Genomic DNA, 27,473 nt, shown 5'->3' with positions numbered 1-27,473 from the left:
GGGGAGAATCCACCATGCCCTAGCGACTGGCTGGTGCCTGTTTTAACATTTATCAGTTTACATTGCAATGGATTGTTTGCAAAGCAAAGCTGTTTTCCGCTTTAAAAAAAAAAAAAAAAAAAAAAAAAAAGTCCTCCAGGATTAGCTAGTTCCTGGCAAACAACTGAAATTCCAGACTTGCCCAGTGAATGAATGAATGAAAGACCTAATCCAGCCACTTCTCATCGCAGCAGGGCTCCCATCAAATGCAGCATGGAAGACTGGGTTTCTACTGTAGGGCTCAGCTTTCCTCCTAAGGCCTCAGAGTCACTGGGTCATGCCCGGGTATATTGTAGAGTGGTTGCATCCGGAAGAGGGGGAGGAAGGCCCCGATGCCATAGTCAATCTAGGCTTGGGTTGGAAAACAAGGTTGAAGTTACTTATTAGCAGGTTAAAGGGTCAAGGGTCGAGGCGAGGGGGCTGGAGGCAGAGTAGACCGAGCGGCCATCAGAGAACAGTTAAGGCGGAGGTCCCCTCAACTGCAGAGCACCAACTCTCATCCCGAGATGTTCCACCAAGTTTGGGCAGCTCTGCTCTCTCTCTATGGCCTTCTCTTTAACTCCATGAATCAGTGCCCTGAGCACAGTCAACTAACTGCGCTGGGAATGGACGACACAGAGGTATGTACTGAGGGAACGCCTATATAGTAGAAGCTGAAAGTCTTGAGTAGGTGGGTCGCTCAAGATGGCCAGAAAGCATGTTGAAAAAGGAAGGGAGGAAGAGGGTGTGTGGGAGGCACTGGTGGCTCCTTGTTGCAAACATTGAAGGCCACCAGAATCGCAAGCCCCAAGTCTTGCTCTGCTGACAGATGGGGATGTTGGATGGATTTTTGTGATGCACCCAGCAACTCATCCTTTTGCTCCCTTCATTGCCTCTCCAGACCCCAGAGCCCCACCTGGGCCTGTGGTACTTTATTGCGGGAGCAGCCTCCACCACGGAAGAGTTGGCAACTTTTGATCCGGTGGACAATATTGTCTTCAACATGGCTGCCGGCTCTGCCCCAAGGCAGCTCCAGCTTCGTGCTACCATCCGCACGTGAGTGTCGAGCAAGGAGGCAGAGACACCACTGGGTGTGTTCTCTGCCCCAACTGTGAACAGTCACCACACCCAGCATCAGGCTCCCACTTTCTGCCCACTCAATTCCACAGCATTACAAGTCACTTTCTGGAGACAGAATGGGGCCTCACTATCTCTTAGTGGCTCAAAACCCAAAGAGCTAGGGTGTGGGGAAGAGAACGGTGGAATAAAGGATGTTACTGTGTGGTGGGAATGACACTCCATCTTCCTATCTTAACACTGCCACCTCTGCAGGAAAAGTGGGGTCTGTGTGCCCCGGAAGTGGACATACCGATTGACTGAAGGGAAAGGAAACATGGAACTCAGAACTGAAGGTTGGTTCCCACCAGCCCTCCCCTTGTCTCGTCTCCCTTAGCCGTTTCCCCTCGGGATTGAGGCTTGGACCTAGGACCTCCTGCATTCTTAGGAGGCAGGCATGCTATCACTGGGCCGTAGCCCTAGACCCTTTCTAGTTTGAGGCGGTTTCACTAAGTTGCCCTGATGGTTGTTGAGCTCACCCTGTAGCACAGGGTGTTGAACATGGATAGGCCTTGAATGTGAAACCCTCCTGTCTCAGTTTCCTGGGCAGCTGGGATCATGGTCCTCACTAGTAGGCCTGGTTCAGTGAGTCTGCATCTGTCCTCCTTTTCTCTCCTGATCCCAACAGGGCGCCCAGACATGAAAACAGACCTGTTCTCCAGCTCGTGCCCAGGAGGAATCATGCTGAAAGAGACGGGCCAGGGCTACCAGCGCTTTCTCCTCTACAGTGAGTGGGGATACAAGGCAGCAAATGTCCGAGGGAAACTGGAAGGCTAAAGAGCCCCCCTAGTTGGGGCTAAAAAGCCCACCTAGCTGGGGCCAAAAAGGCTCCCTAGTTGGGGCCCTTTAACATTCTTTCAGAACAGGTGGGCACTTCAGCAGGCCTTTAGGGAGCTGGGAAGCCAGGGCTGAGAAGCAGGAACACTGACTGGCCTGAATTTTCCCCGTCCTTCCAGATCGGTCACCACACCCTCCAGAGAAGTGTGTGGAGGAATTCCAGTCTCTGACCTCTTGCTTGGACTTCAAAGCCTTCTTAGTGACTCCCAGGAATCAAGGTGAGGGGTTGAAGTCACCAAGTCTCCTGTGGGTAAAGAGCTCTGTGCAATGTCAGCAGGGGCCGTGGCCAAAGGCAGACATTATCAGAATGGGTACACTGACCCCTCTAATTCTTATGGGCTAGAATGGTACCAGAAGGACTCATGTGCAGTTAGGAATAGTGACACACACTGTAACCTCTGCCACACAGCTGGCAGAGGCAGAAGAATTGCCACAGATTTAAAGCCAGTCTGGTATACAAGTGAGTTTCAGGACAGCCAGGACTATATATATAGTGAGGCTGTCTTTCAAAAATAAAAACGAGGGGCTGGAGAGATAGCTCAGCAGTTAAGAGCACTGACTGCTCTTCCAACAGTCCTGAGTTCAAATCCCAGCCACCACATGGTGGCTCAACCATCTGTAATGAGATCTGATGCCCTCTTCTGGGGTGTCTGAAGACAGCTAGTGTACTTACATAAATAAAGAAATCTTTGGGCAGGAGAGAGCGGGGCCAGACAGGCGGGGCCAGAGAGAGAAGAAAAAAATGTCTGAAGTGTACTTACATATAATAAATAAATCTTAAAAAAAATTTAAAAAAAGAGGTGAAAGATAGGTTTCTTAGAATTTAGAGCAGTGGTCTTCAACCTTCCAAACGCCCTTTAACACGGTTCTTCATGTTGTGGTGACACCCCACCCCACCCCCCAACCGTAAAACTATTTTGTTGCTCTTTTGCTACTTTTATGAATCATTTAAGTATCTCACATGCAGGGTATCTGTACGAAACCCCTGTGAAAGGGTGGTTTGTCGTCCCCCCCCAAGGGGTCATGACCCACAGCTGGAGAACCACCGCTTTAGATAAAGGGAGGAGAGGGCCAGATGTAGAGTCTCCTACCTTACTCCAGTGCCAACGGCACTCCTCCCCTGGACGACCACCCTCTTACTCTCTCCCTCCTCCCCCCACAGAGGCCTGCCCGCTGTCCAGCAAGTGACCAGTGACTTCACCCGTGTCCTAGACAGACAAGATAGGAGCCCAGCTTCGAGTGGAGAAGCCAGCGACTCCTGCCCCCTCTCGTGGATAATAAAGATGATTTGTCAGTCCTCATCTCCTGGGTTTTGTCTGCAGACATCAAAGATATCATTTCTCCACTTTGACCCTCCCCTCCCACCCCACCCCCTGACGGACACCTCCACCACCTCACACCCCCGGCTGTCAGGCATCAGGAAGGACACTGAGTGGAACCTCTCACATTAGACTGGTGTATTTAGGATGTAGTGTGGCACATTTATTGCTGAGTGAGCAATGCCTGAGTGGAGAGGCAGTCACGGTGCTTCCCCCACTGCCCTTCAGAGCTGCCAGCTCTTCTGTACTGGTCCTCATGCCAATCCAGCCCACAGCAGCTCTGTTTCTTCTGGCTCCCACCGACCTGCAGACCCTCACTGCAGGTACTGCGGCACCTGAAGCCCCTTCTCCCTCAAAGCCTCACTCTCCTCTAAACGGTTCTAGTCCTAGGATCCAAGGGACACTACGGGTCTCCCCATCAACTCTTAATGCAGAGATCTCTGTCCTGCCTCTGGCCCCATCCACCCCTGCGCTTGGAAAGGGCCCTGTGGTGTCCGTTCTCCACGGTTGCTTTTATTCTATTTTGCTTTTAAAAAGTGGAGGTGGAAATTTAAAAAAAAAAAAAAGTGAGTAAATGTAAAAGCAAGAAATAACAAAAGCTGGTGACTTTGCTGGGCATGGTGGCACATGCCTTTAATCCCAGCACTCGGGAGGCAGAGGCAGGCGGATTTCTGAGTTCGAGGCCAGCCTGGTCTACAGAGTGAGTTCCAGGACAGCTAGGGCTATACAGAGAAACCCTGTCTCAAAAAAACCAAAAAAAAAAAAAAAAAAAAAAAAAAAAAAAGCTGGTGACTTCAATGGTGATGTCCCATTGTCCATTACTGGCCATCCTAGCCAGCCCTGTCTGTCAAGTGTGACAGGAGCTCCTGTGCCTGAGTTTCCTCCCCATCCCTGAGGTCTCTGTGCTTACAATCTGGGTTTCCCCACCTTCCTCCTAAAGGCCACCCCACTATCTTTACCCTTTGCTCCCACCCTCTCCCAGTCACAACATCCTTCCGGGACCTTCCCTCTGCTCCTTGGCCTCCCTCTCCTGCCCCTCACTCTCCCAATCAGCGGTCTCCTCATCTTCAACAGGTTCCCGGAGGCTGACAGCCAGCACCAGGGCCTGCAACAAGCCAAAGAGGCAGGCAAAATGCAGGGGGTGGGCAGTAAGTAAGCTCAGCACAGCGTGGAGCCCATGTAGGGCGGCCAGGAAACATAGCAGCCCATGAAGCCAGAGGCCCACAGGTCCTCGAAGGCCCAAAGCATCCAAGATGGCTCGGAGTGGCCTGGAGCACAGAGCCAGCAGGGCTGTGGCAAGCAGCTCCAGCAGGTGCAGGGTCAAGTTGGTAGAGATCTGCAGGTACTCCTCTGGGTCCTGCAGGTAATGTGAAGGAGCCCCTGGTTCCCCCCGTAACCAACGCAGCAGCTTCTGACGGCGACCAGGTTTCTCCAACAGGGCTTCTGGCCCAATGGTGCCTAGTCTCCCTTGAGCGGACACTCCAAGGTTCTTCACGCCACCTGAATCCACAGGATCCCAGTCTAGTTTGGGAATGGCCCCTCCAGACTCCAGTCTTGCAGGCTCTTGAATGGTAGAGGCAGTCTTGTCCCGCTTGAGGGAATCCATTCTTTTGCTCCCCAGTTGATCCACTTTGAGGTCCCTGCTAGACTCTGGAGCAGCCCCGGGGGGTCTCCGTGTTCCTGAATCCTTGGTCTTAAGGGGCCCCACATCTCCCATGGTCTCTGGAGCACTGTCCCAGTCACTCCCCGAATTCTCCGGGGAGCTGTCCACCCATCTGGGTTCTGGGGCAGGCAAATCAGCCTTTGTTGATTTCTTTCGACCCCAAGGTCGAGGTAGCCAGCCACCAAGCCGTCGAAGGAACATGACTGAGCTGTGCAATGCGCTTCCCAAATCTGTGACCACTTCCTGACTCTGCGTAAGATTCTCAGGATCTCCTCCGAAGCCAGAATCAGTTCCGGTTCAGAAGAGGTGTCTGCTTGGTGATATTGTCCTACTCTGAATTCAGAAAGGACTCACACAGCCCCAAGTGTGGTAAATGGCCTGCTTCCGTGTCAGTCTAAGGGAAAAGAAATCCATTTGCCACCCCACACACTAACAAGACTTCTAGAGCCCGATAAGGCCAGGGTCACCCCCACAATGTTCTGTGCTTTCAGATTTCCTTCCCAGCAGTCAGCACCCCAAGTTTCACTCACCAAGACCACATCCCAAGGTGCCCCAGAAAGGGGAGAGGTGGTGTTCCATTGAAGGAAAGAAGGTGGTGGCCCAGGGTCCTTCGGTCCTGAAACTGAGGAACCTTCAAATCGCTGCCCAAGGGAGCTCAAGGAACAGGAAGTCTCTGTTGAGAGGAAGACGGGATGGAAGTGTCTAGCGAACTCCAGTCAGTTAAGTGCATCCCTTAACTTAGGAAGCTATCATTCCAAAAAGTGGCCCTACTGTCCCGCGAGGGCGCAGCTGAGACGCGGCCTCCGCAAGGTCAGAACAGAGATGTCCTTGGAGATCGCAGACGCAAGACACAGTACAGGCCTACCTGGGGACCCAGGCGTCTGGGTGCTCGCGCAGCGAGTAGCTGTGGGGCCCAGCGTCCGGGGAGCGGCCTCCGGGAGCCGTGCGAGCCCGGAAGCAGCTGTACCGGGTCGGGAGGGACCAGCGGGGGCGGAGCTCCGCAACCCGTGAGGCGGACTCGACAGAGCGACCTCCTCCGAAGCCCCCGCGATTCACTAGCGCAGGCGTAGAGAGAGGACCACCTAAGACCAGACCCTGAGCACGAACCCGGGTTCGGCTGCTCACCTCCCAGACCTTCCCGCCGCTGACACTGGTTAGGTATTCTAGCCCTTAGTTTGGGATTTTTTTGTTTTGTTTTTCAATGTAACTTTAGCTATCTTGAATTAGCTCGGTAGACCAGACTGGCCTTGAACTCAAAAGAGATCTGCCCGCCTCTTGTCTCCTTGATTAAAGGCACGCTGCACCACTGCCCAGCTTTGTTTTTAAGGACAGGTCCCCTATATATGTAGCTTAGATCCATATATATATATATATATATATATATAGCTCAGGATATATATAGCTCAGGAAAGGCTTGGACATATGTTGCCCAGACTGCCTTTGAGTCGATCCTCTTGCCACTGCTTCCCTGTGTGACGATTCCAGCCTCTCTGTGGTTCTTTCTCACAACCCCCGCCATTCCTCCATTTCTCACCTGAGATATCTTGTAATGCTGGTCCAGAAAGGTAAATAACAGGAGCCACGTGATTTAAGCAGCCGCCCTTTGGCCTTCCAGACTGGGATTTGAAAGCTTTCATGTTCCTAGCACTCTGTATAAGCATCTCAAGGGATTGGGGGTGCCAAGTACGTAAGAGAAGTGTAGAAAAGCATATTGCCTGGTTTTCAGGGAGTGAAATGATCTCTTAGGACTGCCTTAAGCCTTGGAATCCTAACTCAGTAAGCAGGTATGAAGCCCTAGGTTAAGCCCCATGTAGCACTCCAGAACCAGTTTTAGCTGAGTTTGATGCCAGCCTGGTCTACACATAGTGAGAGACTGTGTCTCAAAAAACAAAAAGAAAAAAAGTTCATCTTGAACTTTTTATCTGGGAGGTCAGAGCTCTGGTCACAGCTAGAATGTCACACAGGTTGGATGACATTAGTTGTATTGGCCAATCCTGCAGGACTCTACTTCCTCTCTGGGGACTTTTAACTTCCCTACCACAAGGTATTACACTTCATCACAGCTGGCTTCCTCAAGTTCAAGGTTTGTATCAGGCAGAGCAGAGCAAAGTATCTTTGGCTTTTCTCCCAATGTCAGCAGCATCTTTTGGATGCATCTTGTCTTGGAGAGGGGCCCCACCCAGGGTCTTCCCAGTGTTAGGCAGGTGCTCTAACCAAGCTATGCCCGCCCCTCTCCAACACATAGCACACTTGGTTTGTGATACTTGTCACTGACTTGACTGGCCTAGACACATACTCAGAGGGGTGTTTTACAAAGTGGGGCAATTCCTAATGTGTGTGTGGGGGCGGGGATTCAAGGAGCAGGTAGAATGCAGCCAGCAGGACTGGGGACTCTCTTTTGTCACCCGGAGAGCTTGTCCTTTTGGCTCAGGTGAGACTTCTATGTGACTCTCAGATTTGTTCCAATTCCCTACTATATCATTCAAGAAAGTAAACAAACCACAAGGAAGGAAGTTTATTTATCTCCCAACTCTCCGCCCTTCTCTCTAAAATCAGAGCCCAACAGCTAAGGCCTAAGGGTTCGGAAGTCCAAGTGTCCAAGTCAGAGGCCCAAGTCCAGCGAGTGACAGACCAGGGCCAGTCCATATCAGTCAGAACTCGAGGTTCATGTACAGTCTTAGATCTCGCTCCCAGGCTCTGCCCTTTTCTTCTTGCCTTCTGTTCTCCCTCTGACTCAGTGTGGCAACTCGAGGGACTCTCTCTCTCCCAGACACAGCCCGGGTATCCCGCGCTGCAAAGTGTGTGACTCGGGGTTGGGGTGGGGATCTATAACCCAATCCTTCCTGGTCCCTCTTGAGGATAGTGGGGATAGGGTTGGCACGGCCTTCACCCCGGGGTCCTAGCCCCATTCCTGGTTCCCAGCCACCTCTCAGCAGTAGCCTGAAGCCAGGACTGGAAGTGGGCACCCCAAGGGGAAGGTTGGAGGGCTGGGGTCTCCTGGACAGTGACAGCAGGTGAGCAGTAGATGTGTGGTGGTTGGAGTCTTCAAAGTGGGCACCACAGTCCTCACAGAACTGGGACGAGGAGGGGGTAGATCTGCAGAGAAAGAAATATGTTATAGGGGAGGAAAAAAAAAGATGAACAGAGCCTCAAGTTGTTCAGGCACCAGGCAGAGCAGAGCAAAGTACTTTTTGCCTTTCTCCCAATGTCAGCAGCATCTTTTGGTTGTATCTTGTCTTGGAAAGGGGCCCCAGGGTCTTCCCAGTAGGGAATATTTGGAATACTGTCAGGTAGGCCTCAAGCTCTCAGGAATAATGAGTAGTGCTGGCATTTATAAAGTGCAAACTGTGTGACAAGCACCATCCCATCCTACCCCATCTCTTTCCACATTAACCTACTGTATCTTAACACCCCTTTGAGGAAAAAGTCTTAGCCCCAATTCTCAGACAAGGACTGAGATTTGCAGACTTTAGGCTGGCACTGCAAATAAATGGAACCAAGATTCAAATGCACAAAGACCACGCCCATTGTTACTCTATGACTGAATATGCCAGAGGATGAATAGCCCCCTTTAGCTGCTGTGGGCCCTTAGTATGAGGTGCCCAGGAAAGGAAGAACACAATAAAGATGGGTGTAAGTGAAGGCTCCCTCCTCACCGGTTCTGGTTCTCAGGGCTCCTTGTCTCTCCATGACTCTCTCTGACCATACGGGCTACCTCAGGGAAGCCTGCTTCTTCAGCCAGCTGGGCAGCATCTCTGCCTCCCAGGTCACAGACTCCAACCCAGGCAGCTCCTCGGCCCAGGAGATAGCGCACAGCGGCGCCCTGGCCTGCTCGGGCAGCACACATCAAGGGAGTCCACCAGAAGGCATCACGAGCATTGATATTCCCTCCAGCTCCCCCTGCCTCTTGGGGTTCTAGCAGCCTCCGGAGTTCTGTCAGATCCCCATTCTGGGCTGCCAGCAGGATCCACTGGGCCATCCTGTCTTCATCCTCAAGTGCTCTTCCTTGTCTGGGGACTCCTGCTGCTGCAGGCTCCCTAGTCACTCTTCTTCTCTTCTTCTTCCTCTCCCTCATAGGTTCAGCTCTCTGGGGCTTAGAGGAACTACTGTCATCTGCGATTAGAGCCTCATAGAAAGCCCGGGCAGCAGCCCCGTCCAGGACAGGCTCTGCTTTCTCCTGCTGTGGTTGCTGCTGCCCATCCTTCCAGAGGTCACTGGAGTCAGCCGCTGGGGTAAATTCGATGAAGGATGGCCTAGACATGCCTGTGAGAGAAACAAGAAAATGAAGACTGGGCAAGGCAAGGATGTGACAAGCAAGCGATCCAACCATTCAGGTAGCTATTGTGAAGATGACCAGCACCACCTCTGGGGGCCCGCTGAGATGGGAAAGCAGCCTAGAACTAAAATGGGCCTCCCATCCCAAAACTGACTTCATAGTTAGGATTCTGTGGAGCCCGGGCCTCATGGGTAAAAGGGACCCCAGGAATAACAACAGATCCTGTCACGATGGGATGGGTAAAACAGACCCCAGGAACAACAGATCCTGTCATGATGTTAATAAAATTTCATGAGGGCATAGTAGATATGAATCTGTGTAGAATGCTTGTTTCAAATTTGAGAATTCTAGATTCTATCAATAACACAGAAAAGAAAAAGGGTAACAGGAAAAAAATATTCTACAAGACAGTTGTTAATGGGTTCTGTATTCAACTCCCATCTTCCTACAAACAAAAATGCCAGGCTCTCTCTGAAAACATTCCGCTAACACATACAGGAAATATAAGGTCGACACCCCCCCCCCTTTTTTTTTCGAGACAGGGTTTCTCTGTATAGCCCTGGCTGTCCTGGAACTCACTCTGTAGACCAGACTGGCCTCGATCTCAGAAATCTGCCAGCTTCTGCCTCCCAAGTGCTGGGATTAAAGGCGTGCGCCACCACTGGCCCGCACAGGTCGACCTTTTAAATCTTGCTCGATCTTATCTAGGGGTCCCCTTTTCCCAGATTAAAAACAGGCATGACATTACTCCGGGAGGTTTCTGGGGAAGCTGCATTGTCACTTCTGTACCGCAAAATGTCGCTCTTGTAATCTGTAAGATTGGATACAATCAAATAGCCACAGGGCAGAACGAGGCATGCGCAGGAGCAACAACAACAAAACATCCATAAGGTTCAAGTTTCCCGCGCTAGAACCTTTTCTAGCATCCTCGTAGTAAAGCATCGCGTGCCCAGTAGCGCGAGGACCCAAGGGGGAGCCTGTCGGTTGGGGTCCTGCTTTTACATAACGCCCCCACAATGCCCTTCGCCACCCTCCGCGTTCAGAAAGACTCTGAGGACACAGTGGGGAGACCTGTGGGATGCCGAGGAGCTGTGAGATGAAGTAACATCACGGTTACCCCTCACCACTGCTCTGAGCAGGGTTTGAAGAACAGTCAGGGTCATCAGCACAACTCTCTACCCCAGCTCTGAGGAGATGGAGAAGTACAAAGGGACAAGCGGCGGCAGAATGGCTGGCCCCACCTCAGGTTAGCTCGCAGGGCGGTCCAGGTTCTCACGCAGCGTGCACAGCTCAGCGCATCCCAAGCACACCCGACCTAAGTCCCTCACCACAACTCTGCGCATGCCGGAGCCCGAGCGCACTCTGTCGCGGGCCTGGCGAGAGAACCAGGATCCCGTGGGTTGGCCTGGCACAGGGAAGAGGGAGAAAAAAAAGCAAAGCGGAACGCTGAGGGAGCACCGCAGGGATGACAATCAGCCCGAGGACCTACCCGGCAGCTTAGCGAGCCTAACAAGACTATATTTCCCAGGCTTCCTGGTCGGGAAGACCCCCTGCTCCGCTTCCGCTTCCGGTGGCGCCTCGGTTCGCCCCGCCCCCAGGCGGCTTCCTCTAGGGCCTCGCGGCCCTTAGAGAGTCATGCGCGGGTCCTCTTGGGATTGGTAGTTTGTCTTCCCCTCATTTCGTCAGTTTCTCTCTGCCGACGGGACTACATCTCCCGGCGTCCACGGAGGTAGGGGGCGGTTCTTAGCGCCTGCGCGTTGCCCTTTTCTCACCCAAATCCTCACCAGTTTCCAGTGGCCCCCCCCCTCCCTACTTCGTCTGCTGCGGCCGGGTCGGCTTTTTGCGCTGTAGTGGTCTCTGCGGTTCCTTGGAAGCACAGCTCCCCTTCCCCGCCCCAGTCCCAGTCCCCGTCCGGCCGGTGAGTGTGGGGTTGTCCCCGCGTCGAGTCGCCCGTCCCTGGGCGCGGCACTCTGGTTGGAGCTCCTCGATGTGGGGGCGACGAAGGAAGTGACCGGGTCGGTAGCCGAAGGAGGTCGGGGGCCCTGGGCGAGAGGAGGCGGCTTTTGGGGACGCTCGTGAGACCCACAGAAGTGTGGTGCCTTCGCCAACCCTGCGAGTGCAGGAGAGGCCGGCTCTGTTGGGGAAAATGAACTTCGGAAGCCTTGGGACAGGCGCCAGGAACATGCAGGCACCTGCGGTGGTGGGGAGCCGGAGCCGAGGGCCCTGTCGCGGCTGACATGGAGGGGAGAGGGGCCTGGCTTTGAGGAGCGCCAGGGACGAGGGTCACACTAACAGATCAGGACCTGTCATTTTCTGGAAAGTAGCGAAACTTATTGCCAGCACACTGCAAGGGGGCTGAGGTGAAGGAGAGAAGCTTGGAGATGCTTCAGAGGCCGGGATCCTTCAAGCCTGGCTGGACTCAGATTCTTCCGTTGTTGTGGAGAATGTGTGGGAGGAGGGAAGAGACAAGAAACAGCTTGGTCTCCACTTACTTAACGCTCTTCTTTCACAGCGGACATAAAGATGAGTAGCTCTGAGGAGGTGTCCTGGATTTCCTGGTTCTGTGGGCTCCGTGGTAATGAATTCTTCTGTGAGGTGAGTTTAGGTCGGCCAACTCCACATGCCCTCGATGTTTTATTTTATGTTGTTTGAGAGCAGATTTCGACGGAACTCACTATGCAGCCTAGACTGGCCTTGAACTCCTGGCAGTCCTACTTCCTCAGTCTCCTGAGTGCTAGGATTTCAAGGTTTTGTCAATATGCATGGCTAACAGAGGTACCTCTGGGTGACCACTAGGATAATTAAAATATTTCATGTTAAAGTTGGGTAATGTGCAAAGCCCGGTGGCTTCAGTAGAAAATTACAAATGCCTTTCAGAAACTAAACTGTTTAGCCTTCATGATTCCCAAGTCTTCAACTCAGAGAGTTTGCTATCCCCAAGAAGATGGCAAGTGCGGTTTCTAAAATAAGCTTGTGTCGAAGCTGAATAATGTCTATGTCTTTGCTGGAGATGGTTAGCCTTAAAGAAAGGGCCTGCAGTTTTTATGAGACTTCAGTACCTCTGCAGAATTGGGAATAGGACACGAGAGGTGACTTGGCTGAGGATAAGACATCTCTTGGGCCCAGGTGGAAGATGGGCCTTCCTATATTATTTTCAACCCCTTGGCTTCCCTGTGCCCGTAGGTGGATGAAGACTACATCCAGGACAAATTTAATCTTACTGGACTCAATGAGCAGGTGCCTCACTATCGACAAGCTCTGGACATGATCTTAGACCTGGAACCTGGTAATGTGCCCTTAGGGTTGTTGCTGACTGTGGGGTTGGTGATAAAGTGTGCACTCCCCTCCATAGGTGCTTTGTTTTCATTTTCTTCTAGTCTCTGCTCACTGGCCTCTTGAGGTGGTTGTTGTGGGAGGTGGAAACTGGGTTTTCTTTTTTCTTTTTCATATATATATATTTTATGTATATAAGCACACTAAAGCTGTACAGGTGGTTGTGAGCCTTCATGTGGTTGCTGGGAATTGAATTTAGGAACTCTGCTCTCGAGTCAAACCCGCTCACTCAGTCCCTGCTCACTCTGGCCCAAAGATTTATTTATTATTATAAATAAATACACTGTAACTGTTTTCAGACACACCAGAAGAGGGCATCAGATCCCATTACAGATGGTTGTGAGCCACCATGTGGTTGCTGGGATTTGAACTCAGGACCTTAGGAAGAGCAGTCAGTGCTCTTAACCGCTGAGCCATCTCTCTGGCCCGAGACAGGTTTTCTTGGGTAGCCTTGTCTGTTCTAGAACTCATTCTGTAGACCAGCCTGTCCTTGAACTCACAGAGATCTGCTTGTCTCTGCCTCCTGAGTACTGGATCACAGACTGGCTTGCTTCTTGAATTTCTAAATTTCCTTTTAATAATCCAGCTCTCTCTCCTATCCCCAGATCCCTTGCTCCTGTCTTTTCTCCCCCACCTCAAGGCCCAAGCATTCATAACCCAAACTGGACTTTACCCCTTGGTCTTTCTGCCCTGCTTTCGATGGCTGAGTCGTGGCACACACAGCAGTGCTTGGCTTCTTCACTGTTTTGATTCCTTATGACTCTTGCTTTGTCTCCAAGCTCTCTGAAAGTAGCTCAGTTCTGGTTCGTAACGATAGTTTCCTCTCGGGTTTGGTGTGCTGCTGCCTCTTCCCCTCTGCTGCTCTAGAGGGCCTCCTCTGCGTTTGTGTGTTTACATTTACTTACTGTGAAAAGAGAGGCAGGCAGAGACTAAAGAGGAACACAGAGAAGGCCCTGCCGAGCAGTCTTGCTTTGTAGAAGAATCAAAAGCCCAGGTTTCTGGGTCAGATGTATAGATGATGGGTAGGGCAAGGCTCAGAAACAGGTACTAGAGAAACTGGAGGCGCCACCTTGCAGGTAAGGTGGGGTTACCCTGGAAAACTAAACAAGCGGCCACCCCACCCACGTTTCAGATGAAGAGCTGGAAGACAACCCCAACCAGAGCGACTTGATCGAACAGGCAGCTGAGATGCTTTATGGGTTGATCCACGCCCGCTACATCCTCACCAACCGAGGCATCGCACAAATGGTGAGGCTCTGCTCCTTCTGCAGGAAGGGAAACAGGTGCATGGGTCCGAGGCCTGGTTCCTACCTGGCAAGGAGCGTGGCAGAGGAGAGAGGGAGAGACCCAGAGCTGGGCTGAGGAGTGAATCCTCACTCAGGGTCCCATTGAAGGTGTTTTAAGGAAGGGAGATGAAACCGGAAAACGAAGGAGTTTGCAGGGAACAAATAGCAAATGGCCCCTGGGCTCTGCAGACTGCCCCACAAAGGAAAGGCACTTGAGTTTGAGGACCTATCTCGACAGAGAGGGGGCTTCTAGTCAGAAGTGGGAGACATGGGGGGGGGGGACCATGAAATGAGTTGAGATTGCCTCTTCATGCTCACCCACCAGTCCCTTCTGTTTTACACACCTTAGTTGGAAAAGTACCAGCAGGGAGACTTTGGCTACTGTCCTCGTGTATACTGTGAGAACCAGCCAATGCTTCCTATCGGTGAGTGTTGAAAGCCAGAAGCTGCCTTCCTGTACTCAGTGCCCGAGTCCTTTGGGAGGTTGGGGAGCGCTAGGGATACCTGGTCTGCAGTCTGGCTGTCTATCTCCCAGGCCTTTCAGACATCCCAGGCGAGGCCATGGTGAAACTCTACTGCCCCAAGTGCATGGACGTGTACACACCCAAGTCCTCCAGACACCACCACACGGACGGCGCATACTTCGGCACTGGTTTCCCTCACATGCTCTTCATGGTGCATCCAGAGTACCGGCCCAAGCGACCTGCCAACCAGTTTGTACCCAGGTAGGGAGCAAAGACAGTCACAAAGGATCAAAGAGCCAAGGTCTAGAGAGAATTGAGGACAAGCATAGCCCTTTCTTGAGGCTTGCCTATCCCAAAGTCAGGGCTTTTTCCTGCTGAGTGGCTGGGGAAGTTACTTGCTTGTGAGTCCATTTTCTTATCTATGAAGCAGGGATGCCAACAGTACCTGCCTAGCAACAGTTTTAAATGTATGGCACTTGACTATTTAAACAGTGACTGTTGCTGTTCCCATTTTGGATGCTTAGCTTTGTGATTTAGTGAGACTTATCATCCTGGTATCTTTTTTTTTACTGTATACCAGGGGAGAAAGATTCTATTTTGAACAGGTACTAAATCTTCTTTTTTTTTTTTTTTTTTTTTTTTTTTTCCGAGACAGGGTTTCTCTGTGTAGCTCTGGCTGTCCTGGAACTCACTTTGTAGATCAGGCTGGCCTCGAACTCAGAAATCCGCCTGCCTCTGCCTCCCAAGTGCTGGGATTAAAGGCATGTGCCACCATGCCCGGCAGTACTAAATCTTAATAAAATTGAAATTTCCTGTGTGGGTTGGAAGTTTCCCCTGGCCTCATGCCTGCCGAACCATCCTCTCTCTCTGAGCTATACTTTCACTGTGAGTTTTTGGTTGGTTGGTTGGTTTGGCACAGGTGTTGTGAGAGGCACAGGGAATGTTTTTTTTTTTTTTAAGATTTATTTATTTATTTATTTATTATATGTAAGTACACTGTAGCTGTCCTCAGACACTCCAGAAGAGGGAGTCAGATCTTGTTACGGATGGTTGTGAGCCACCATGTGGTTGCTGGGATTTGAACTTCCGACCTTTGGAAGAGCAGTCGGGTGCTCTTACCCGCTGAGCCATCTCACCAGCCCCCACAGGGAATGTTTGACAGGGTCGTTGTTGGCTAAGTTGATCTCAAGCTATAAATAAGACTATAAATGAGGCAGGCCATTACCTGGCCTGGAATTTTAATTTTAGTGGATGTTTATGGTACATTTTTTTAAGCTGGGGATGGTTACACAAGGGGAGGCAGAGGTAAGCAGATCTCTTTATTTTGAGGCCAAGGCCCTGTTAGACACAGAAGCCCTGTCTTGAAAAACTAGCCCTTCCCCAAATAAGAGAAAGAGAGAGACATGTTTCATGTATTCATGTGCAAGGAGATTGGGGTCCTGTGGAGTCGATGTGAGGAGGCTGGGATGGCCGCCACTGGCAGAGCTAGCAGAGAGCTTACCGTGCTGCCTCTCTGACCTCCTTCACCCAGGCTCTATGGTTTCAAGATCCATCCAATGGCTTACCAGCTGCAGCTCCAAGCCGCCAGCAACTTCAAGAGCCCAGTCAAGACTATTCGCTGATTGCCCACCCACCTCTCCCTCTGTCTGTGACACCACCATTCCTCTGCTGCCACCCTTTCAGGAAGTCTATGGTTTTTAGTTTAAATTAAAGGAATTGTTACTGTGGTGGGAATATGAAATAAAGGAAGAAAAGGCCATGAGCTGTCTCCTACTGTGTGTTGCTGGGGTCGGGAAGGGGTGGGCTACTGCACTCCAGGGACCCTCTTGCTCTAGCCCATCTTCCCTAGGTTGGAAGCAGCCCAGATTGCGGCTTCATGAATCTGTACCATGTACAGATAGTGTGTCAGAGCAGCACTCTAGGTTGGGTGAGCGCAAGTGCAGGATTGAAGGGAAAGGTTTCAGAGGTTGGAGAACACCTGCTCTCTTGGGGCTGTGGCTGTGGCTGCTGTAGGGACTTCATGGGAAGTCCCCTCAGTCTTGCTGTTAAAGGGAATGTAACCCTACAATAAATAAAACTGGAGAGGAGGCAGAGAGCCCCAACTGTTGCTCAGTGGTGTCTGTGTGCCCCCTGCTGGGAGACCTGAGAGCCGTCTGGAAAAGGTTGGAAGGCTTGTCTCTGGCCAACCTCTCCCAGCATAATGGGGGCCAAGCCTACTGTGTGGGTGGACAGCAGGTAGTGGCAGAGACAGGTCCCTGAAGTGGGGGTACAGGCCTTTCAAGGCATGTCTAGGATGAAGACACCTGATAAAGAGCCAGCTGGTGCTCTTCTGTGGCCTACACAGGAACCAGACAATGTGGGTGAGGACAGGCCTTCTTCCTGCCAATAGATGACTTCCTCCTCTGGTCAGGATCTTGCCTCAGGCAGGAGTGCACCTCTGCACCCACATCAGTTTCTGCTCAGACTGCCTGTCAAACCCATTCTGCCTCTGAAGATCAAGAAAGGTGGGGCTTGGGGGTACTTTGTGGGAGTTGCTCCTCTCCCCCAAATTCCATAATGAGGGCCCGCGTGCTTGTAGGTATGCTGACCATGGTGGGCTTTGCGATGGGGAAGGGTAAGTAAGACCAGGGTCTGGGAGGAGTGGGGACAGCTGGTCCTGGGTGTGCTTGAAAGAGCTCCTGGCTCCATCTCCTTTATCCTCTGTGCCAAGCTCCAGTTGCCAGAGTCCGTACCTGCCACCTGTGCCTCTTAGAAGACCCTTCGCTAGGCTGCATTTCTGGCTCAGAAAAGTGCACCATCAGCCTTCCATCGCCGTGTATGGTGATCACCATCTATAAAAGTGAGCCAAGTTCTAGGCAAGGACTGATGGGTGGTAGAGCAGTGTAGCTTGGTCTCTTTAGCATGAGGGTTGTTTGGGCCACACGAGGAAGAGAGTGGCATCTCTGAAGGGGAGGCGGGGTATGCAGACAAATGAATTGATTTATTTTTTTTCTGCCCCCCCCTTTGTGTTTTTGTTTTTGTTTTTTTAATTTGTCTTTGAGAATTCATGGACTAAAGTCAGGTCTGCGTGAATGCCAGGAAGATAGAGGTTCGGGAACAGTGGGAAGCTATTAACCAGGGTTATAACTGTCCCCTCTCCTCTAGATACTACTGTTCGCTTCCACGTACGGGGCTGTGGACAGCATCATTCCTACCGATGTCAAGAAAGGCATGTGATCTACCAATCAGACTACTTGTATAAGGCTGATTGCTGCCAGTACGATTACTGCAACTCCTGGTCCAGTGCTCAGCACCAGAGCACCCTGCGTGGGTCCCCAGGAAGCCATCTGGGCATGCCCCTGTCAGCGTCTCAGATAAAACAGTTTTACCAGGCCCTGAACCTCTCTCTGCCTCAGCCTGGCTTCCATGCTCATAAGGTGTCTGAGGGCCTGGAGTCTCTCATTCTGCCCCCGGAGCTGGGCTTGTCCATTGCCGACCTTCGCCAAATATACTTGTTCCTCAACAGTTCAGGACTTCTGGTCCTTCCCTGGGATAGACCCTGATGTGTTCCCCTTCCTAGATTCTGCTCTGTCTGAGAGACTCTTCCTTTGAGGGGCCCAGCATCCTGCTCTGCGGTCTGTGAACACTCAGATCCTCTGAGCCCTCTGATCTCTTAAGCTTTCTGCTCTACATGGCCAAATTCTGTATGGCCCCTGGATCTGGGGCTGGTTTGTCCTCCTCCTTTTCAGGAAACTTAAGGACGGTTCTCACCAAGGCTGACTTGACAATGAATCCCATTTTGAGTGTCACTGTCTCCGTGTACCCTCAGTCTGGTCATATGCCATATCCGAGCCTCAGCAGCCAGGCCCAAGGGTGGACTTGCATACCTTTACATCTGGCACAGCGACCTATCTCACTATCTCCACCATCCTGGTCCGCTGTCCTTGGTCTCATCATTTCACCTGACTGCCTGCCTTGTGAGGGGTTGTAGGGGCTCCCATGTCTCCTCCGTAATAAATCAAAACTTGGCAAAATCTGTGTCACATTTTTCGGCAGGGTGTGTGTGTGTGTGTGTGTGTGTGTGTGTGTGTGTGTGTATGTCTGTCTGTCAGGTTCAGATGTAGGCAGGTGTAGCCAGGTCAAAGAGTTAAGTGTGGGATTCAAACGGGATTACCAAACCCCACCCACTCGATTTTATGGCTTCCTCTCAAATTACCCAAAAAGGCCACATCCTTCCCCTCTGCTTAGCTAAAGACCAAAGTTTGAAGATAGATGCCCTACTTCAACTATAACCTCCAAAGCCTGGAATATTAAACTCACGTCCTGTGCCAGGTTTTCACCTAAGAAGAAACTCAAGTCCATGTCCTTGTGTAGTGAGCAACCTGGATCACTTCAAGGGTCCTGGCACCTTGCATTATATCTCGAATGCTAGAGGTGATAGCTGTTGAATCTTTGTTTTAGTATTTAGGGGATTTTTTTTGAGACAAGGTCTCAAGTATCCTCAGCTGGCCTTGAACTCTTGATCCTCCTGCCCCTACCCCTCAAGAGCTAGAATTACAGGTGTATGCTACCAGACCCTAAATACTGGAAGTTCCTGATCAGGCATGGTGGTGTACGCCTTTGATCCCTGTGCTTGGGAAACAAAACAAGTGGATCTCTTGAGTTTGAGGCTAGCCTGGTCTATATAGTGAATTCCAGGACAGTCAATTACAAATTCATCTCAAATAATAAATTGAAAATTTTCAAGCACGGAGAAAGCACTCATGGATGCTTTGCATTACTCTATTATTCAACAGAGGACACTAATGTCATCCAGGGGTCACCAGCACTTCCAGGTGAGTGTGATCAAGCTCACCCCCTCTCAGCCCAGTGCTAGAGTCACTCTGCAGCAAGAGGTCCACTCCCCTTTGCTCCAATGCCTGAGTAAGTCAGCCCTGTAGTTTGAAGTGGTCACCTGCGCTGGAGGTCACGGATGTCCAGATCATGCATGCGCAGGTATGTGTGCTTAGGGACACATACATACATAGAGCTTTGGGGCTTGTTTTGGCCTTTTGCGATTTGGTCTCACGCTGATGCAAGCTGGCCTTGATCTCCAGGCCATCCTGCCTCAGCCTTCTGAATAGATCAGGTGCACGAGCCTCCAGGAACAGCAGCCTGTTTTGTAAACGTTCCCAGCAGAGCACAAGCTTGTCACAAACACACCAGAGGAAGCTATTCAGTCAGCAGACGCCTTGGCCAGCACCCAGTGTGCCCTCATGCCCTTCCTGAGCACTCCTAACTCAGGTAGACGCTGCTCACAGCAGCTTGTGTGGTACAGGCTGTAATGTTAACACTCGGGAAATTGAGGAGGGACAATCTGGAGTTGGAGGCCAGTAAGGGGTCTACAGTAAAATCCACACTCCCTCCCCAGATGGACCCTGGTCAGATTTAATTGGTCAAACTGGGAGCCAGGTTTAGGAAGGGACACTAAACTTGGAAGTCAGAGAGTTCCTTGGTTTTCTTGAGCCTACTGTCCCCTCCCCAGTGTCCTCCTCGAGCATCCCTCCTCCCTGGGATTGCTTATATTGCTTATATATCCTTATTGCTCATATTCTGTATCTTGCCAATATAGCCCCCGAGCCCTCTCAGTTCTCCCCCACGCAGCTCTGGTCTGACAGTACCTCTCAGGATACCTATTAATCTAACCAACCCAACCTTCACCATAGAAGGGCATCCAGTCCCTCTTCAATTTTATATGTCTAGGGCTGGGCAGTAGAGGAGCCCTATGACAGGCTAGCTTCACCTCCATCAGAGGAGACGACAAACACTTTGCATACTATTTTATTTGGGGGGAACTTTGGACCAAAGAGGGGGCTGAACAAAATAGAGGTAGGAGAGCATTGTGGGTATGGATGGAGAGGGGAGGCCAACGTGGGGTCAACGATGTAGGCTGTAGTGAGTGAGGGCTTTGGAGTTGTCCTGATGGACTCAGATGGAAATCCAGTCTGGAGGTTAGCTGGCAGGACGTGGCGGGTTCCTGCTGTTCTAGTGCATGCTATTCTTTCTGTTGTCCGGATTGTTGCAGAAATCCAGGAAGCAACACTGATAGAATATCCAAAAGCCAAACACCGGGGAAGCACGGGTATATGAACAATGGACCATCTGCTCCTTGCTGTAGCAGTCGCTCACCATGACATTAAAACCGCTGCCTAGGGAGGGAGCACAGGCACAGAGCCCCCAAACTCACCCTCAGTCCACACGGATACCACTACCACCCTTACACCCTTCCCTGAACCGAGAGAAAGCCATAGAGAACCGGACGGGACGGCCGGTGAGCCTGGGCAACGGAAGCTTTGCGTGGGAAGCTTGGGGGATTTGAAGTTGTGACCATGCAAGGAGACCAAGCGTCATGGACCATGAGGAGGAAGACATGGAGGTATACTGAAGGGTGGGCTGCAGACAGGGTGTGGTTTTCTACAGCAGAAGAGGATAGAACGGGGCCGTGCAGCTCAGCGGTAGAACGCAGGCACAAGTCCTGAGTCTGAGTTCTAGCATCACAGGCGAAAGAGACTGGGGAAATGGCTCAGTGGTCAAGAGTGCTTAATGCTCTTACAGAGCTCAGGTGCGCCTCCACGTTGTCCACACTGAGCAGCTATTAATTTAGTAAAGGTAGGGGGTGGGTAGAAGAAGAGAACGGGGGTGGGGGGAGGATGCGATCAGTCCTCCAAGCAGGAAATGATGGGGACACCCGAATGGGGATCAGGGGACGAGAAGAAGCCTTCTAAGCTAGGAAGAAGTCTGAGGCTGCTAGTTAAGGCCAGGGGCCTCTGTGATGTGTATGTCAGAACAAAGGACCAAGCCGCCTGAGCATGAGCCCCAAAGCGTCTGCAAGGCCAGGAGAAGAGTCTCTGACAGCAGGGGATGCTGACCACTCGGGACAGCCCAGTGCCTCTGGAGAGCGAGGGCCCTTCAAGGCTGGACACCGTAGGAAAGTGGGAGGCCGTGGCTCTGAGCTGAGGAGGAAACAGGAGTAAAGACTGGTGTGGATCTGACTGAAAGTGCTGGAACATCTAAGGGCGGTGGAAACAAGACTTGGTGTATCGCAAAGGACACTGGGAGGAGGCCTGGTGGGGAGCTGGCCCAAGGTGGGAGGAGGGGTCCCCTTACTGTTCTTTATGTGCAGGGTGACACAGCTGCTGCCCAGAGGTGTCAGGCAGGTGTCAGACCCCAGGAGGCACCCCAGCTCTTCGGTCTCCAGCAGACATCGGTAGCAATTCAGGTACTTGTTTAGTGGGAGGGACTGAGGGTGAAGGTCCTCGAGCTTGGTATCACCTAGAACGAAGAGGAATTCCATGGCTCAGATGTCCCTGCCCCATTCCAACGGAACTGTGGCTCTGCAACTATAAGATCTCTGCTTCTTGAAAGCCGTCTGCCTTAACAGACCTCTTGTTAGATGTCACCACGCTGCCTGGGCTTTAATCCAAGCACTTGGGAGGCAGAGGCAGGCTGATTTCTGAGCTTGAGGCCAGCCTGGTCTACAGAGTGAGTTCCAGGGCAGCCAGAGCTACACAGAGAAACCCTGTCTCAAAAAAAAAAAAAAAAAAAAAAAAAAAGTCACCACCCTTGCCTGTTTGGCGGGTGCTTCCTCCTCTTTAAACCCCATACTCAAGGGCAGGGTTGGGCAGATCTATGAGTTGGAGGCCACCCTGGTTTACAAAGTAGGAGGCCACAGCCAGGGCTCCATAGTGTGAGATCTGTCGATCTGTCTCAAAAAAAGCTATCAAAACAACAACAACAACAACAACAAAAAACCAAACCTCCATTCTATGTTATACCCCCAAAGAAATGTATCCATTTGGCATATATTTGAAGGGCTAACCTATACCCAGCATTCCATAAGCCTAATTTACATTTACAGGGGAAGAAGCTGAAGCTGTCATCCAGCCCTGTTAGAACAGCCTTTCCTCTACGACCTAGTCATTTGGTATCTCATCTGATCTAAGTGCTATGCTAGGATTGAAGTCATGGGTTAGAATTGAAGAAATGTAGTAGTTCATTCTCTCTCTCTCTCTCTCTCTCTCTCTCTCTCTCTCTCTCTCTCTCTCTCTCTCTGTGTATGTGTGTGTGTGTGTGTGTGTGTGTGTGTGTGTGTGTGTCTGAGTGCTCTATCTGCATGTATACCTACATGCCAGAAGAGAGAACAGATCCCTTTATAGATGGTTGGGAGCCACCATGTGGTTGTGGTTGGTGGGAATTGAACTCAGGTCCTCAGCCCTCTGTATTCTCTTTTAAACATCACACACACACACACACACACACACACACACACACACACACACACACACACACACACCTGGCTTTCAACCTTCTTGCCTGAGTACTAGAATTGCCACCAGTGGGCACTCTTTCTTTTCTTCTTTTTCCTTTTTAATTTAGTTTTTCAAGAGTTTATCTGTGTAGCGCTGGCTGTCCTGGAATTCACTCTATACACCAGGATAGCGCTAAACTAAGAGATCCTCCTGCCTCTACCTCCTGGGCACTTGCCACCCCTGTCTAGTTCCAACATGCTTTTTTTACAATGTGGTCTTCAGAGGTGAGAACAAGGTCCGTGAGAAGACAGAGAGAGTCTGTGTCCTGTAGACAGGAGACCTCAATAGCCCCATGCTACCTGCCTTATTCTGCTGTCTGGTCCCTGGACAGGCTCATGTTGGAGGTTAGCTACCAAAGGCCCTGTTCTGTCTCCCGATGAACTGCCTGCATATGCAGCCCCCTCTTCCCTGGCCCTTGGTCCAGTCCACATGTTAAGAGCCCAGGACTAACGGATAGCTTAGTGTAGTGCAAAGGCTTCTGCCTTGTGAATTCTGGTTGAGGAGAATCTGACACAACCCCAGTCCTCCCTATTCTGTGTTGCCCTTAGAGCTGGAAACGATCCCTTTAGTATCTCCAGAACACTGTTGTTGCTACAGCAACAAGGCCGTCCCGAGAACTCTCCTTTGCAGTGACTGACTATCAGGCCATCACAGTTCCTGGACATCCCCACACATCTGCCCATGGTATCATGCCTACCGCTGGTTTCACCTGTACATCATGGACAGAAGTGTCGAGACCCTTGGAGAAACCAGAGTTTTTCCACCTAGCTGGCCTGGTGACCCTTCTGACTCTTTGGAGCAGTGTCTCTCAACCTGTGGGACACGACCCCTTTGGAGGTCAGATGACGTTTTCACAAGGGCCCCATATCAGATATTTACCTTACAATTCATAACAGTAGCAAAATTACAGTTATGAAGTAGCAAAAAAAAAAAGTGTTATGTTATGGTTGGGGGGTCACTGCAACATGAGGAAACTGTATTAAAGGGTTGCATCATCAAGAAGGTAGAACCCCGCCAGGCGTGGTGGCGCACGCCTTTAATCCCAGCACTCGGGAGGCAGAGGCAGGTGGATTTCTGAGTTCGAAGCCTCTAGGATTGGTCTACAGAGTGAGTTCCAGGACAGCCAAGGCTACACAGAAAAAACACTGTCTCGAAAAAACAAAAGAAAAGAAAAAAAGAAGGTGGAACCACTGCTCCGGAGCCACTTACCGAGAACCAAGGTCTTCATGACCAGCACTGTTAAGAGGACAGCACACAAGGCTTGGGGGACGCCATGGAGTCCCAGGGGCCTCAGGGACCAGCTGGCTGCAGGGCCTGCCATAAAAAGCATGGCTTCTCTCCAGCCTCCAGCCTGGGCTTATATTGGTTGGAGAGAGGCTGGCCAAGAGGAGGGAGTGGGGCACCAGTCTGAGGTGGAGAACGGCACCAGAACAGGGCGTGCAGAGTGTCCTCAACCCACAGCTCCTTGGGCCTAATATCCTGGCTGGAGGCAGGAACTCAGAAGGACTTGTCCTGTCTGTTTCCCTTCCTGGTGCTCCGTAAAATGCTCTGACAAAAGCAACCGGGGGGGGGGGGAGTGTTTATTTTTATTTATATGTTTTGATGTTAATATCATTGTCATCATCATTTATTATTTATTTATTTATCTATTTATCTATCTATCTATCTATCTATTTATTTATTTATTTATTGGTTTTTCGAGACAGGGTTTCTCTGTGTAGCCTTGGCTGTCTTGGAACTCACTCTGGAGACCAGGCTGGCCTCGAACTCAGAAATCTGCCTGCTTCTGCCTCCCAAGTGCTGGGATTAAAGGTGTTCACCACCATGCCCAGTTTATTATTATTATTATTACTTTTTGAGACAAGGTTTCTCTGTGTAGCCCTGGCTGTCCTAGAACTTACTCCATGGGCCAGGCTGGCCTCAAACTCAGAGATCCACCTGCCTCTGTTTCCTGAGTACTGGGATTAAAGGCGTGTGCCACCATGATCGGCAAAGGGGGCTATTTTATTTTAGCTTGTTATTCCAGGTCACAGTCCATCCTGTTAGGGAAGTCACAGCCACAGACACTTTTGAGAACCGGCCATATGGCAACCAGAGTCAAGGACAGTGAGTGGTCATGCTGGGTCTCACTCTCTCTGACCCCCTTCAGTTGGTGTGTTTGTGTGTCTGTCTGTATGTATGCACATACATGTTGTAGTAGCTATTCCTGGTTGTCAACTTGACTATATCTGGAATGAACTACAATCCAGAATTGGAAGGATCACGTGTGATCCTAATCTGGAGGCTGGGAGAGACAAGTTTCTGACCTGGATCCTGGCATGGAGATCTTGAGACATAGCGGCTATGAATCCCATAAGGTTAAGACAGAGAGGTAATGTGGCCAGATGTTTTGTAAAGTTCTGCCTTTGTTGCATCCTGGATAATAAAGGGGTTAAGAGCAGAAGCCAGTCTGCCTACTGGCACTGGCCTGTCTTTCCAGCTACTCGGATGCTCAGGAGGACTGCAGGTTTTAAGACTTGACTGATGGTGGTGCACGCCTTTAATCCCAGCACTTGGGAGGCAGAGGCAGGCAGACTTTTGAGCTCGAGGCCAGCCTGGTCTCCAGAGTGAGTTCCAGGACAACCAGGGCTACACAGAGAAACCCTGTCTCGAAAAAAGAAAAAAAAAAAAAAAAAAAGGACTTGACTGAGCTACAAGTCCAAAAGGAGCCTGGATAATTTCGTGTAAACTTGTCTCAAAATAAAAGTAAAATAAGCTGGGTGTGTGGGGACACACCTTTAATTCTGTCATCACTGTGAATCTGAGGCCAGCCTGGTTAGTTGTGTTGCTTGCTTAGCCTAGCATACATCACAGACCTAGGTTAAATCCATAGTATAGGGTGTGAAACCAGACCAGAGTGCAATTCCCAAGTTTAGTCATAAGATGGTGACATAGGTTTTTGGAAGCGAGGTGATGTCGGAGTTGTTATGAATGGATAGAAGTAAATATTGTGGTTTTTTGTTTATTTGTTTTGTTTTTTAAAACTTGTAGACAAGATCTGACTCTGTAACAGATCTGGCCTGAGTAACCCAGGCTCCCCTTGGACTGACCCTCCTGCCATAGTCTCCCTAAACTGGGATGACAGGAACCATAACCCTGAGCTTTACGGTAGATTCAGGGTTAAAACTGATGGACAGGTTTGGTGTCAGGCAGAACCAGAAGTTGGGATGAAAGAGGCGGAGCAGACTTGCACAAAGAAGTGACCAGGACCTTTCTTTGTGTGCAGCGAAGCTGGGCTGCAGGTCAGACATCCAGTCTCCACGCCCACAGACTCAGTGCTCAGAGTCCCCACTCCACGGCTCACAGAGCATCTGCTCTGGCTGGCCCCCCTACAAACGCAGCCCCGTAGGTGATTGGCAGGCATGGACACCCGTTTTTTTTTTGGAGCCAGTGCACCAGTGGGTGCTCAGCGATTAATGCTGCGTCCACAGAAGGTGGCGCTGCAAACATGTCCTTCTCTAGGCCCCGGCTAGATGGCTTGCTTGCTTCTTTCCTTCTCCCCAGGTAGGTTGTAGGCTTGAGACTTGTTTGTTTTTTCTTTAAGCCACATTGCATTACAGGAGACACTTCCTGCTCTAGTGCCCCCACCCCACCCCCATACTGTAAGAACTTTCCAGGAATCATCACATCTCAGGACTAAGGGGGAAACCAATGGAGGACAAACCGAAGCCCTGAAAGATGGGTGGGGAGTGGGGGAGCAGTGGGAAGGGGAGGAGCTGGGGTTTATGTTTCTGAGAACCAGAATGAAACTTTTTTGGTTTTTTGAGACAGGGTTTAAAGGTGTGCAGCCACCACTGCCCGGCCGGAATGAAACCTAAAATGTTGGAGGACTGGGGAGATATCTGGCACCCTCTGATACAAGATGCAAATGTCTGTTGAGTGAATGAGCACTTAGTGCCAGAGATCAGCACAGGACACACTCTGAAGCTGCAAAGGTTCAGTCCCTGTTGCAAAGGGAGAAAAGGAGTCACTCTGGAGCTCAGGGCCATGAGACGAGCCAGGGATGGCCACAGCCCTGAAGTGTTTCAGGGGACAGTGGGCCTTTCTTTGTAGTGTGCCTAGAGCCCTCGTTTCTTTTTCTATTAATGTTTTTAAAAAGTTTACACACATGGATGTGTCTGTACACAGTGTACACAGAGCCTGTAAAAGACAGAAGATGGAGCCGGGCGTGGTGGAGCACGCCTTTAATCCCAGCACTCGGGAGGCAGGGGCAGGCAGATTTCTGAGTTCGAGGCCAGCCTGGTCTACAAAGTGAGTTCCAGGACAGCCAGGGCTATACAGAAAAACCCTGTCTCAGGGAAGAAGAAGAAGAAAAAAAAAGACAGAAGATGGTGTGGGGTTACAGACAGTTGTGAGCCACCATGAGAGTGCTGAGACTCCAACTCCAGGTGGGCTAGAGGCACCGAGTCATCTCCTGACCACCCCAGCCCCTTGTTTCTTTTCTGTCAGCTGTTGGAGACGGCTAGTGAGGACCCAGGGCCCAGACCCATTGTTTCTAGGACAACAGCTTTGCTGCAACAGTCATCACAGGACAGTAGCAGATGACCACATCCATGCTGAGTGCCCAGCCTTGTGACAAGGCATATCAGAAGGTGAACAGCCAAGCGATGAAGTAGGCAGGATCTGAGGGCAGAATGTGCGCCATCACAGATAACAAGAGATACACACACGAGGGGCAGGCTGTGGTGACGGCCTTGGAGAGCCAGCTTCTGTGAGAGAAGTCACTCAGAGAAACAGAGCCTTTAGCTGAATGTTAATGACGATGGTAATAAGGAGGTAGGGTGGATGGATGGAT

General features: G+C 50.9%; 6 protein-coding genes and 1 long non-coding RNA gene across 19 annotated transcripts; 4 read left to right on the top strand and 3 right to left on the bottom strand.

Annotated features, from left to right (window-relative positions):
* The first annotated feature begins 467 nt into the window (after positions 1–467).
* Positions 468–3,272, top strand: Apom (apolipoprotein M). Its single transcript, NM_018816.2, has 6 exons — positions 468–659; positions 920–1,074; positions 1,351–1,430; positions 1,763–1,861; positions 2,091–2,189; positions 3,134–3,272. The coding sequence occupies exons 1-6, from the start codon at positions 546–548 to the stop codon at positions 3,157–3,159; spliced, it is 573 nt and encodes a 190-aa protein (NP_061286.1). The 5' UTR covers positions 468–545; the 3' UTR covers positions 3,160–3,272.
* A 141-nt stretch (positions 3,273–3,413) lies between these two features.
* Positions 3,414–5,867, bottom strand: D17H6S53E (DNA segment, Chr 17, human D6S53E). The gene is made up of 3 exons (NM_033477.2): positions 5,819–5,867; positions 5,484–5,626; positions 3,414–5,347 (listed from the first exon to the last, which is right to left on the bottom strand). The coding sequence occupies exon 3, from the start codon at positions 5,152–5,154 to the stop codon at positions 4,273–4,275; it is 882 nt and encodes a 293-aa protein (NP_258438.1). The 5' UTR covers positions 5,155–5,347; positions 5,484–5,626; positions 5,819–5,867; the 3' UTR covers positions 3,414–4,272.
* A 58-nt stretch (positions 5,868–5,925) lies between these two features.
* Positions 5,926–9,534, top strand: Gm20522 (predicted gene 20522). 2 transcript variants are annotated; one of them, NR_168268.1, is made up of 3 exons: positions 5,926–6,111; positions 6,954–7,036; positions 9,031–9,534. It is a non-coding gene; the product is annotated as a predicted gene 20522 (long non-coding RNA). The 2 variants fall into 2 exon arrangements; NR_168267.1 differs by lacking the exon at positions 6,954–7,036.
* Gpank1 (G patch domain and ankyrin repeats 1) lies at positions 7,454–10,821 on the bottom strand. Of its 8 annotated transcripts, none has more exons than XM_030250158.1 (4): positions 10,719–10,814; positions 9,809–10,040; positions 8,610–9,216; positions 7,454–8,049 (listed from the first exon to the last, which is right to left on the bottom strand). In XM_030250158.1, exons 3-4 carry the CDS (start codon positions 9,212–9,214, stop codon positions 7,605–7,607), a joined length of 1,050 nt encoding a protein of 349 aa, XP_030106018.1. In that variant the 5' UTR covers positions 9,215–9,216; positions 9,809–10,040; positions 10,719–10,814; the 3' UTR covers positions 7,454–7,604. The 8 variants fall into 8 exon arrangements, with proteins under 8 accessions (XP_030106018.1, XP_006525245.1, XP_006525244.1 ...); XM_006525182.3 differs by having other exon boundaries at positions 10,471–10,781; XM_006525181.3 differs by having other exon boundaries at positions 9,978–10,040; positions 10,471–10,781.
* On the top strand, positions 10,216–16,074 carry Csnk2b (casein kinase 2, beta polypeptide). Of its 4 annotated transcripts, none has more exons than NM_001303446.1 (7): positions 10,216–10,475; positions 11,742–11,824; positions 12,413–12,515; positions 13,695–13,810; positions 14,198–14,273; positions 14,384–14,573; positions 15,844–16,074. In NM_001303446.1, the coding sequence occupies exons 1-7, from the start codon at positions 10,424–10,426 to the stop codon at positions 15,932–15,934; spliced, it is 711 nt and encodes a 236-aa protein (NP_001290375.1). In that variant the 5' UTR covers positions 10,216–10,423; the 3' UTR covers positions 15,935–16,074. The 4 variants fall into 4 exon arrangements, with proteins under 4 accessions (NP_001290375.1, NP_001290374.1, NP_034105.1 ...); NM_001303445.1 differs by lacking the exon at positions 10,216–10,475 and adding an exon at positions 10,840–10,958; NM_009975.3 differs by lacking the exon at positions 10,216–10,475 and adding an exon at positions 10,977–11,147.
* On the top strand, positions 13,711–18,325 carry Ly6g5b (lymphocyte antigen 6 complex, locus G5B). 2 transcript variants are annotated; one of them, NM_148939.3, is made up of 3 exons: positions 16,760–16,926; positions 17,023–17,151; positions 17,457–18,325. In NM_148939.3, exons 1-3 carry the CDS (start codon positions 16,869–16,871, stop codon positions 17,852–17,854), a joined length of 585 nt encoding a protein of 194 aa, NP_683741.1. In that variant the 5' UTR covers positions 16,760–16,868; the 3' UTR covers positions 17,855–18,325. The 2 variants fall into 2 exon arrangements, with proteins under 2 accessions (NP_001357964.1, NP_683741.1); NM_001371035.1 differs by having other exon boundaries at positions 13,711–17,151.
* A 1,770-nt stretch (positions 18,326–20,095) lies between these two features.
* On the bottom strand, positions 20,096–23,975 carry Ly6g5c (lymphocyte antigen 6 complex, locus G5C). The gene is made up of 3 exons (NM_148947.2): positions 23,849–23,975; positions 21,438–21,602; positions 20,096–20,479 (listed from the first exon to the last, which is right to left on the bottom strand). The coding sequence occupies exons 1-3, from the start codon at positions 23,967–23,969 to the stop codon at positions 20,316–20,318; spliced, it is 450 nt and encodes a 149-aa protein (NP_683749.1). The 5' UTR covers positions 23,970–23,975; the 3' UTR covers positions 20,096–20,315.
* Between the last annotated feature and the right edge of the window lie 3,498 nt (positions 23,976–27,473).

Source organism: Mus musculus, chromosome 17 (genome assembly GCF_000001635.26).
Source record: "Mus musculus strain C57BL/6J chromosome 17, GRCm38.p6 C57BL/6J".
NCBI lineage: Eukaryota > Metazoa > Chordata > Mammalia > Rodentia > Muridae > Mus > Mus musculus.
Note: the sequence above shows the minus strand (reverse complement) of the source record. Positions and strands in the feature narration are given on the sequence as shown.